The sequence below is a fragment of the Pagrus pagrus genome, assembly GCF_965226575.1.
Source record: "Pagrus pagrus genome assembly, chromosome: 21".
Taxonomy (NCBI): domain Eukaryota; kingdom Metazoa; phylum Chordata; class Actinopteri; order Spariformes; family Sparidae; genus Pagrus; species Pagrus pagrus.
In genome coordinates, this window is record NC_140208.1 from 14,917,547 (window position 1) to 14,929,640 (window position 12,094).

The following is a 12,094-nucleotide window of genomic DNA, read 5'->3' on the forward strand; positions in this document are numbered from 1 at the left end:
GTGAGCCAGCTTTAGGCTTTCCAAGCAACAAATACCAAATGCTCAATACACAGCCCATAGACAGATACATGCCAAAAAAACTACATCTGAGGCCATTAGCAACAAGAGACACATTATCAGGTATCAAAGCAATAATGAAGGCTGGACAGGTGAGTCATGTTGGAAAGCATAAACGTACCATTATAAATGAAGTATCAGGAGGAGCAGGGCCCAGCGAGCTATCCACCATGCCCAGAACCATTCTCTCTGCCTGGGCTCACTGACAGGAAAGCTGGCCTGCCATGAGAGCCTCCTATAACTGCTACTAATGCTCCCTCACCTTCACTCTCAGAGAGCGTGTTTGGGAAAAAAAAAAAAAAAAAAAATACTGTGACACCACTGTAACGCCTCGTTCTGCTCCACTGGGTGGTCAGAGGGGAGGAGACAGAGACAAAGTCCAAAGAGTAGCAGAAGTCAGCTGTAATGCTTAATCAAGCAGGCCCGAGTTAAAATGCCACACGATCAACTGAATAACTGTTTAATCTTTGCTGACTCCTGGGAGCTTCACTTCCTGGCCCAGAGTGACAGTATAAATCATTAAACCATGTTCTACATCTTACACACTGTACAGGGAATGAGGGCCATTCATCACAGCAACCTGCCATAACTGCCTGACTGTGTGCCAACTGAACATGTTTTTAACCTGGACGGCAGAGTGGCTGTTTAATCTGTAAACTTTTGACAAAAAACAGCTGGTCATGACATGAAGACTGTGAGATGGAAATGTGAAAGTTAGCAACGGCAGAAAATATTTATTAAAAGGAAAAAATGGGGTGGACGGGGCGTTGCTTTTCTCTTATGCCAGGCCTCGGCTGAACAGCCTCACCTTGCCTGTTTTGAAAGCAAACAGGGGCAGAACAGCACAGCCATTGAGAGCAAGGAAGCCTTTTCTGCCAGAGAGCTGAGGGGAAAAACAAGGCCGCGGACACAGGTGTGGCATCTACTTCAAACGTAAATACGAACTTCCTCAAAATTCAGCTTACGTGTTCCAGTAAACGGTGAATAACTGACCTCTTAACTGCATTAAAAAAAATCTTTGGTAGGCTTAATCAGTTTATGTTCATATGTATCTACACATAACATAGACCAGGGCTTACCAAAGTGGGGCCCACCAGCCAAGCTTGGCCCGCCACAATGTTTGATTTGGCCCGACAAATGTAAAACAAATACAAATTAATAAAAACAAATGTATAATATGAATCGCTGGTTATGCTGCTTTACGTTTTGTGAGGTAAAAATGCTCTTTTGTATTCGCAGGATCCCTAATATTTATTTTTCATTTTATTTGAACACCGTGGGCAGAGCGACACTTTTGCAGGAAGTCAGTCAATTAAGGTAACTCCTTGTACTACGGAAGCCCTGAGATGCAAGTGAACAAACGTTAAATGTTATTCTGGCAAAACATTTCATTCAACATTACAAGGAATCATTGTAAACGTGTGTTTATAGATATATTCTGTGTATATAGGAATACTGGTACTATATATAGATATCTGAATGTTTTTACTACCTAATATCCTAATATCAGGATCAAGGATTTCCAGTTACCTTACTGTAAATTTTGAACATTTTGAACCTCATTGTTAAGAAACATATCTACTTATCCCAAGTTTTTTTTACTGTTACATCTTTCTTTTAATTCTGTTTTTAAGTAGTAGTTTGAATAAGGGAAGGACTTTTAGGCCCCTTTCCTCTCTTACATTGTATTTGCAGTCTTTTTATTGAATTTTTGTGTATCCTTATTTTGTGCTAATAAAAGCTAAACCCAAACTAAACTAACGTAAGTTTGAACACTTTCATTAGTCTAACACCTAAAGCAACAGAACTGCAAATTCAAGCCTTTGAGCAGTATCACACATCATTTAGGAACTACTGAAACACAGTAGAGGAAGATCTATGTCTTAACTTAGTCATTTAGACAACTTGAATTTAATATACGGATCATTTAACATCAGCTCTAACTCTAAGTGTCTTAATTTCACTTTCAATTTGGTGGATCTCTTTCTATTATAAGATAGAAAAAGTCTTGCTTAAAGACAAACTTTAAACAAGGCCTTCACTGTGCTCTGGTGCTTTTGAGGAATCAATAAATCAAATGAGAGCGTATAATACAGCAGGCGTTGGCGCTCTCCTTCTAGATTCACTACTCTAAATGAAAATTCACAGGGATGCAAATGTTTTCTACCAAAGTATTTAGACGGATGTCTGATTTTATCACACAACTATCAACTTGTGAGGCCTGTGAAATGGATTTAAGTGGAGCACTTTTGATCATAGTGCATGGGTGTGCATTTCTAAACCTGATCAAGAGAGGGCGCTAATACTGTGCAATGTACAGCCGCTAAAACAACAGTCATAGTCCTGCAATGCCGAAAGTGCACACAATAGCAAAAACACTGAAAATTTTGTGAGGCCAGCAACAATGATGGTTAAATATACAAGTAGCGTGCACAAGAGGAGACAGGAATTCCAGATATGCTAACCACAACTGTAAAAACACAACTCACACAGATGTAAAAACTCGACGCACATTCCAGCTAATTCAATATTTGTCAAAGAATACTCGAAGGCCTCGCTTGCCAGATGCTATTTAGTGTCAGCCAAAACCAGGCTGTTGGGTCTGAGGAACGTTCACAGAGTGGTAATGATAGCTCTGCAAGCCATTCAGTGAATTACAGTGGGAAGAATGAGAGGGCACGGGGAGTTCAGCCTGTGACCTCCACACACTGTGCTGCTGTGTGTGCACCAATGGGAACTGAAGTCTCAACAACTGGACCACATACACAACCAGAATGAGGCTAAGCCTCTTGTGTGGCGCCTCACCTCATCGTACTCCTCTGGACAGCCCACAGCTCCATCCCCTGGACTGTAGGTTACACTGTAGAGCGGTGGCTCTGGACCTGCACATATGAGAGGAAGAAGACAGGTTTAATGAATGCAGAATAAACAAACAGCAGCCGAGGCTCAATAAACACAAGACTGGTGTTTGTGTGTTTGTGTGTTTGTGTGTGTGTGTGTGTGTGTGTGTGTGTGTGCACAGTAGTACCAACATCCATGTGCAAACAAACTGCCATTATGAAGAAAGACGGTGTCACAGGAGGTCATGATAGCACTAATAAACTAAAAATCTATTTTTATGATTTTTATTTTTCTACTTTAAATAAAACACGGGACGATATGTCAAACCCAACAGTCCAACATATCACCATAGTCACCACCAGCTGCACGGCTAACTGATCTAACTAGCTAACTTGGAGATCAGAGTGGTACACAATACATTAACATTTTTGACATAATGTCAAAACTCTTACGTCTTCACATTCTGTTGATAATTTTAGTTATTTCTTGATTTTTTTTAAACTAAAATTCGTACTTATTACACCATTAAAGCTTATTTTACCATTAACAAATAATAAAATGCTTTACTACTATTACTACTATTTATTGTAAAGGTTTAAAGTTGAATTAACCATAAATTAACCATTTATTGATGATGGTTATTATACGTATCTCTATCTAGATAAGGATGTTCATTTGAAGCTAATGTTTTACCTTTTCTGCATATCCATTGGAAATTCTCAGTAAGGTAACTCTATTCATTGGATATTTGGCTAAACGTGTTTATGATGTTAATGTTAAACTTATGTCTTATATCTATTAGAATCTACCCAAGGTATTTAACCTCAAGTATTGTGGAGTTTGAGTCCCTTCATGTGGTGTAAAACATTTTTCTTTTTAGTGTAGAGATAGTTTAATCGACTATATCATGTTACTGTCTATTTCAGTTTTTAGTCACAGTCACAGGCTTTTTGTTGTTTGTTCCCACCCTTGTGTTGGAGGATGATTGCCTGATCACTTTCACATGTGTTACTAGGGTGTGGCCTACATAACATCCAATCCTGTATTTCAGTATCTTGATCTTGAAGACGGCCTGAGGGCCAAAACGTTATCTAATTAAGGAAAACTGCATATGGAGCCATATTTCACTTCCCAGTCCACCGTCAGTGATCAGCACCTCATTAAAGCGCTTGGTGTGCAATACCTTTCTATGATATATTATAAAGTGCTACCCGCATATGCATCATGAACAACAATATGCAGTTAAAGTGGGAGGAATTTTCTGGACAATGACAGTGAGATAGTGATCTTGGATACATCTCGTCTCACTTTCTGTTTAAAAGTATTAAAACGACCATCTGAATGTCTGCCAGACTCATAAAAAAGATCTATGATGTGAATCTACATCGTATTGAAAACTGTGGTGTCTGCTTGGCCTGTGAAAAAAACAATTACCTGCTACATCTGATACAGTATAATACTAATATACTGTATAATCTGATTTCATTATCACTGAATGTTTCATATATTAATTTAATAATAGATTACAATGTTTTTGTGCAATTTTGATTTTCTAACAAATTTACTATGCTTATTCTTAAGCATGTACCAGGCGATTTTATCTACAGCAGAAAAAAGCATACCCAAACGTTTAATGAATGACTTAATTAAGAATTCAAATATGGTCTTGATAAGGGAAAGAAAAGCATTCTGGGAACTGTATCTTGTTTTGCAAAGTAATAATGGTGACTCCGTTCTTAACAGATTGATGGTCTGTGTTGGACAAACTGATTTTTCTGCCTATAATGTGTTTACTCAAGTATGAACTCAGCACATTTAAGACCTTGTGTCCTGGCTGCCCTACTTTGGCATATTTACAGTCAGCAATCAAAGCGTGATGTGACAGCACACATTATGTAACTTTTACACTCACATTGCAGGTCTATAGAGGGTCACATGATACGGCTGTGGTCAAAATAAAACAATAAAAAAGGCACAAGAAGCCAAACCTATCGAATTCAGAATTGTCAATACAGGCCTCTGTTGAAAGCACCTGCAGACAAGCAATGTAATCTGAGACGGGCCAACAAAATGGAGTCCCATCAGCCACTGCGGCTCCTGTATCTAGTAAACAGAGCTGTGAGTAGCACCCTACTGAGAGAACAGAACACAAACAGAGTTCTCCAGAGCTGCCAGTAGACCCAAGGGCTTTCTGTGCCCCTAGGTCTTACGTAACCCGCCGCTCCTGATCACTCGTATGCATGGCAGGCCATTTGAGTGAAATGACTTGGCACCCAAAGGGGCTGTGCAGGGGACTGGCTTCTGTTGGAGCAACACACCTGCAGTCTCTTGGCGTGATTACAAAATATCAGAGGACACAGATATTTTCTAGACCAACTTTTGTTGTTCCAGACATGCAATAGCCACTACAGGGGACAAGGCATTTCCATAGCCTGCAGGCTTGTCTTTATTAAAAGGTAACCGTGCCAGTAACAAGTCGTGCAGCAATGAAATAAGAAAGGGAGCTGGGGTGCAATTAAATTATTGAAAATTGGCAAGTGGAAGAGCAGGTTTTGCCATCTGATTAAAGCAAATGTGGTGGAAGCAGTGGTAGAGAATATGACATGGGTCGAAAAAGCAAGAGTTTAGCTGAAAATTCGACACCGCCTTTATAGGCAAAGTGGAATTCTGTCAGCAGTGTGTGAGTGACTTCTGAAGTTATAGTAGAGGTCTGATCTTCACACACTGATGGGAAACTGTCCTCCAGCAAGAAATATCCTATTCAGTCTCAACAGTGGTGATTACACAGAAAATAGTGAAGGGAATCAGAAAAGACAGAGAGAGAGTTATTAACAGGAACATGGGACAATGATCCCTGGACCCATCATGGCTACATGTTATGTGCATTAGCTTATCAAGCCACCAAAACAAGTTTGTTGCTGTTGTTGTTTGTGACTTGTGGGAGAGAAAATGAAAAGAAGTTTGTTGCTGCTCAATAGACAAACGTTACGTCTCCATGTCCAATTTATTATTTTCTTATTAAATCTTCCAGTTGGCAAACCAAAGACGAGCTGCAAGGATTATCTTCTTAAATGTGAGAATCTGAAGCTTTTCTTTGTCATTTATCAAAGTAAATGAAGACTCTTCAACTGTTTGATTGAAGAAGTATTTTGAAGAGGTAATAATGGTGAAAATAATCGTCAGATCAATTGATAACGGACATTAATTGCAGCCCTACAATGCAAGCAGGTTATTTCAATCTGACTCTACGACACAGCTTTGCAACTAATAACAAGCAGAGAAACCAGGGAGAAACAGAGAACACAGGGCCCAGGGAGAGGACAGTAAATAATTTAGGTGAACAGGACTCTGCCACTGCCGCTCTGAAACCTTGCCAGTAAGGCCCATGTGTCCGTGCATCTCATGCTTTCCAGTTCATGACTAATTTATGGTCTGAGTAACCAGAGCTGTGCAACCCAGAAAGCCTTGGGAAACATCGATCAATAGGCTGCGATGACATCACCACAACCTGTACAGTATGTTTACACAACCAGTGTGTACTGTAAACTGCCTCAGAGCTAAAACTGTCATGATGTCACTTTGTGGTGTCTAAATCCATCTCACTTCCTTCACTAACTGCCATGACCATGGGAAATAGTTCAAATTTAAAGATTAAATTAGATTTAATGCTGAGGTAAAGCTTAAGAAACAGGCTCATGAATTGTTTGCATTTTGCAAGGAAAATATAATATACAAGTACTTATAGGAGTTAAACAGTGAAACAGGGGGGCAGTAAAATGGCTAAAGAAAGAATAACAGCATTTTGAATCCATTTCCAAAGAATTTGGGTCAGTCTTCTGCCTTTTCTTTCAAAATCCCTCACCTCAGATGAGCGACTGGATGTGAACATACTGTGTTGACAACAATATCAGGCACCATGGGGAATGCAGGGAGATGGAGCCAGATGCTGGAGACTAAATGTAGGTGCAAGAATTTGCTGCTGAGGTGTTTTTTTCTTCTTTTTTTTTTTATTAAGAGCAGAACTAAGTAGGTTAGCCAAAATAAAATACTTGGAAATAGAAAAGAAAATATGTTCTGTGAATACTACAGCCACAGTCCAATGTGCAATACAAACTTTAAAAACACAAAAGCGAGACATCTTTATGTCAGAATATTTTTAGTAGGTAGGTTTCACAAATCATGTGGACCCCCCAGAGTCTTAGGCAACAGGCCAAATGAGTCCACAAAAAGGGGACACTAGGTAAGAGTTTAAAGGGAAAACAATCAAAGGAAAGGCTTTTTCTTACAACATAGCAGAGCAGGTCTTGAATTTAAGAGTAAAACCACAAATTCTTGTTGGGATAGAGGGGTAGGGTGAAGTGTTAAGAGTACAATGGCCCTCCAAATGGAGATTTTTCAGAGGCACACTTCAAACCGAGGGTGATGAGAACTGTCTGTCGTTTCAATGTATTACGGTCCTTTTCTTTATAACAAGGCTAAAACAATTGCAACCAGTTTGCTGACGTCTAGGTAGCTAGTCAACGTTACATTGTCATTGCTGATTTGGCCACGGCAATCCTGCATTTTGAAGCATTTCAACAATGCATTCCCCCCTCTGATGGCATATGATGGGTGACATTTAACTGAAATCACACAGTAAAGTTGCTGCAGTTGGTACCGCTCCTCTAATATAAGTGTACTGCCAGGGTAGGAGCACAGGTTGCTAATGATAGCTGCTAAGTGCCACTAACGAATAGTGTTCTTTTTTATTTGATGACCTGATTGGCAGCGTGAAGTCATGAACACATTACAAGTGTCCATGCTTTTCTATCTCCATCAGATTAATGAGAATTGGCACTGTGATAAAAACAGGGTTGCCATAGTAACGCACAAGTAATCCCCCAAGCTGAAGAGTCCATACTGGAAACGTCCTGTTGTAACGTAAACAGCATCGACTTCAGCGACGATGTGTGAGGGTCTTGAAGGGTTAAGATTTCAACCACTACCCCTTGAAACTCTGTTCTGAGGGGCAAGGGAGCACTTGGAAATGAGGGGTAGGGGTAAAACTTGGAATGGGATTGGGTTGAGGCACATCTGACGACTCACCTCCATTGCTAATCGCAGAGATTCCACGGTGGAAGTCTTCAAAGCTGATCACTCCCAGCCCACTGGGATCCAAAAACTTGGTCAGATCCTTCACCTGAAAGAGAAGTAACACAACATTCAAAACTTATTTCGTCACGGCAACAGAAGAAAATCACTCTCCCATAATCCCCATCATTTCTTGGCTGTTTCAAAATGATGGCATGAAATGCTGTAAGGGGAGGTTTTCCGCACAAGAGGGCGAATTACTTGACTGTTGTGTGTAATGACCTCACTGTAAAGGCCAGAACTTGATCTGAGTACAAGCTACATGAAACTACGGAGGACATAAGGTCATTTCACTAACATTACAGTTTTACTGCAGAGCTGCAAGAACACCACTTCTGACCTCCAGAAGAAACTCTGTTTTTGCAGACGGGGCAATAGTGAGTTTATAAGGATTTTAATGCGTCCAAAGGGTACAGTCTTTATACTCTTAGCATATGACAAGAATAAAAAGGGAAAAAGGATTACAGAAAGGTGTTACCGAAAGCTTAACAGCTGCAGAAAGTGTGTTCAACCACACACACTCTCTAAGCAATAAATAAAAGATGTTTTGTAGGGTCTTCTCTACATTAAAGAAAAAAAACATTAATCTTACATTAAAAGAAATCTGAAGATATGAAGGCAGTTTACCCGGCAACAGAAAAAAGCTTATTCTAATTGCATGCATGCGAAGCATTATAGCCTTTTGTGCACAGGAACGTTGCTGCACTCAGCTGTTCGACTGGGTTATGTAAGTGCACCTACATGCTGTATATTCCTACAGTCAGTAACCTGGCAACAAGAGGATGTGTGCGTCAGTAACTACTGTACAGGACCTCGGAGCATAAAAAGACAGTGTATCTTGGATCAACAATTTCTTTCAGATTGAAAATTGACTCGTGTGTGTGAAATTAAAGCTTATCTGATCTGTACTGACAGAGCCCTCACCCGTACAAGTTATTGGGCACATTGCCCTGATTATTTTTTACAATCTAGTTATGTGGCTCTCAAAGACCTGGGAAGGAAATATGTGTCCGTATATGCAGAATAATTGGTGGCGCCGGGCGATCAAAATCTATTTACATAAATAATAGAGCAAGTCACAAAATTGCACTAACCCATTATTACAGTATAATTTCAGGCATGTATCTCCGACAAAATTAGCTGGGAAGAAGCCTGAGATTATGTCGGGTGAGGTTTCTGCGGTTTTCGGCTCGCTTATTCCTAGAGAAAGTGAGCGCGCGATGCGAACATCGTCATTTTGCCAAGACTTTCTGTGTGTGTGGCTTCTCCCTCCTGTACTTTTTATATCGGTTACACATGAAAACAAGCTGATCTGCTTAGCAACTCTGAGCTCAGACTCAAGAGGCTGAGAAGGCTGAAACTGCTAATAAACTGACTCCGACAAGCCTCATGGCTTATGATCTGGGTTTGGTGAATTAAACCCAGCTGCACATAGTGAGAGGAGGGGGGCGGCTGATGTCACTAAATGGTGGTTAACACTGCAGTGTTAACTTTAGCATGTGGAATCAAGGCCCGCCTAGCTTCCAGAAACCTTTCCAGTACATTTGCTGTATACTATAGGCTGTTGGTGAAGAAACAGGGCCTTTTCATGCTTGAACTTGTGAAAATAATTTTGTGGTTGAGGTCAGTGGTAAGCGTTCGAATACAGCTTTCCGTTTCACAATGGAGAATCACAGTTCACATGTTCCATGCAGCTGCTCAGGAACACCTCTGCTGGGTGAGGTGAGAAAACTGAGGCGTGATGGGGGGGATTTAACAGAGCGTCTGTGGTCCTGAAGACATTTTTACTTAACAGTTATAAAAAGCAGTGAATTAGTCATAGTTACTGCGTCTGTAGAAAGACACTGGGGTGGCATCCTATAATAACCCACCACTGAGCACTGAACAGGCTGGTTGAACCGCTGTGACAGCCAAAGAAACCAGAGCAAATATAAACCTACTATGTTGTGGAAGCAATCCATGGCCTACATCACAGTTGTTAAGCCTGTACAGCAGTGCCAGGCCCCTCAGGTCTTGCGAGCAGAGCCTGTTGGCTATTCCTAGGTCTAACCTAAAAACTAAAAGGTGAGTGGGATTTCAGTTCAGTTGGATTCTGGCCCAAATACCCTAAAGTCTCTCCATAGCTATTAAACTGGCAAAGTGTCTCCATCTTCACTTAACTATTTCACTTAATTTATCATTGTTGGAAGCTCCGTGTCTTGTCACAGATCATCACTCATTCTTTTGTGACTGTTACAGTGTACTCTGTGAACTCTATATTGCTTATACTACTTACAGTTCAATGTCATGAAGTTTAGGCAAGCTTAAATAGTCATTAAATGTAATTCTTAAAACATTTTTTTTAATGTTACTTTTAGTGGATGAGTATTCATTTAAAAAACGGGTGCAATATGAATGAACTATATTTTAAAGCATTCAAAAAGTGAACTAAAATTATAAACAGTATTTGAAGAAACAACCATGTTTAATAACTGTTTTCTTGCCATTTAATGCTTATTTTATGCGTGTTTCAATGTTAGCCAGGACTAACTGCGTCGCCTTGTCCTTGACAACACAACAAGTTTACAGTAAATAATTGTTCTTAAGTACTTCAACCGAGTACAGTTTTTAAGGCAAAAGAACTTTAAATGGTAATACTTTTAACTAACAACTATAGCAGATAATAACAAAGTAAAGAAACAACATTTTGTTTTTTGGACAGTTTACAACGACTTCGGGACGGTTAAAAAAAAAAAATTCAGGACAGTGGTGCAAAAGTTTGTCTGTTTTGTCTCGTTTTTAAAATATAACAAAAACTGTATTATGTACTGTACTGTGTAATAATCTGTATTGTTACACCTAAGAAGCACGGCCTGGGAGACAGTGGAAAGGCAGATAACAACTAAACTCAAAGGCAACTCTGTCAGCTCCACTGCCTAGGGGAGCAGCGAAGGCACTGTGGTTTTTCTGTTTCCTCTATTTGTGTCTAATCAGTGCCGGGGCACGCCTGACCGCCTCCACACAGACCGCTGTTGTGCATAACCCCATGGAGAAGAATACCCATTGGTGAGAGTTCTCCTGGAGGGGATTTCACAATAGTTCCTACATGAAACTCTGATAACCATGATCATAAGCCTAGTGGCTTGGCAAAAGATGATGTAAAAAAAGGCAGAATGATCTTTGGATATAAAACATTAAACACACACAAAAGTGAACTCAAGAGAGGGGACGTTTCGGGGCATGGGACATTCCATTGTGGATTAGAGGGGGCAGCACATAAAAGCAGCGGGTGAGGGGAGGGAGGCTGGCTAAAGTAGGGTTGGGAGTGTCGACTGACAAGAGAGACATGACCACAATGCAGTCCAGTGTGGCTTTTGTGCAGAATCAGGGTCAAAACCAGCGAGTGAAACCAGTGAGCGGTGGTTGGAAAGATCTTTTGAACTGAATTCCCAGATTTGGCACATGCCTGCAGGACAGTAGAGGGACCTGAACACATAGCAGCAGGTCAACATTAACTGCTCAGTCAAGATGGATCACTTCACTACAGTAAATCTGATGTTTCATGACACTGACTTGATATGTACAGGTGTCAAATCAATGTTCTAACAGTGAGCCTGTCTCCTACCTCACCTGGAAGAAAAACATCTCTCCCAGAACAGTGGTAGAGACGGCGCTTCAAATTAACAGAATGAAAAAGCAAGTGGTGGGTCTTCTTAAGAGAACATCTATGATTAAACTCAAATGTGTGAGCATATGTTGGAAAGACTATACATTTTGTCTTCTGCTTTAGGATTCTACATTCAGGGCTGCGGCAAAAGATTATTTTCTTTATCGATACATCTTTTACTTTTACAATTAATCAATTCAACATATAGTCAATAAAATTTAAGAAAATTGGCGGAAATACTCATCACAATAGCCCAGTGATGCTTTGACAGTATAAGACTAGGCAATGTATTGATATTATATGGTTATGATATGAGACTAGATATCATCTTATATTTTGGATAGCGTTATTTCATAATATGGCATTAAGTGTTGTCTTTTCCGGGTCTTAAAGTCTGCATTATAGTAAATTGATGTCATT

General features: G+C 40.1%; 1 protein-coding gene across 4 annotated transcripts in view; it reads right to left on the reverse strand.

The window, feature by feature from the left end:
* The window catches only part of rab11fip3 (RAB11 family interacting protein 3 (class II)), a 34,680-nt gene that overhangs the window by 16,555 nt on the left and 6,031 nt on the right, over positions 1 to 12,094 (reverse strand). For 3 of the 4 annotated variants that reach the window (XM_084341917.1, XM_084341916.1, XM_084341918.1), the window contains 2 exons: positions 7,984 to 8,077; positions 2,863 to 2,939 (listed from right to left, as the gene is read on the reverse strand). In XM_084341917.1, coding sequence (XP_084198043.1) covers positions 2,863 to 2,939; positions 7,984 to 8,077 — 171 coding nt within the window. Of the gene's footprint in view, positions 1 to 178; positions 285 to 2,862; positions 2,940 to 7,983; positions 8,078 to 12,094 lie in introns of those variants that run through there. The other variant, XM_084341919.1, reaches the window with a different exon arrangement.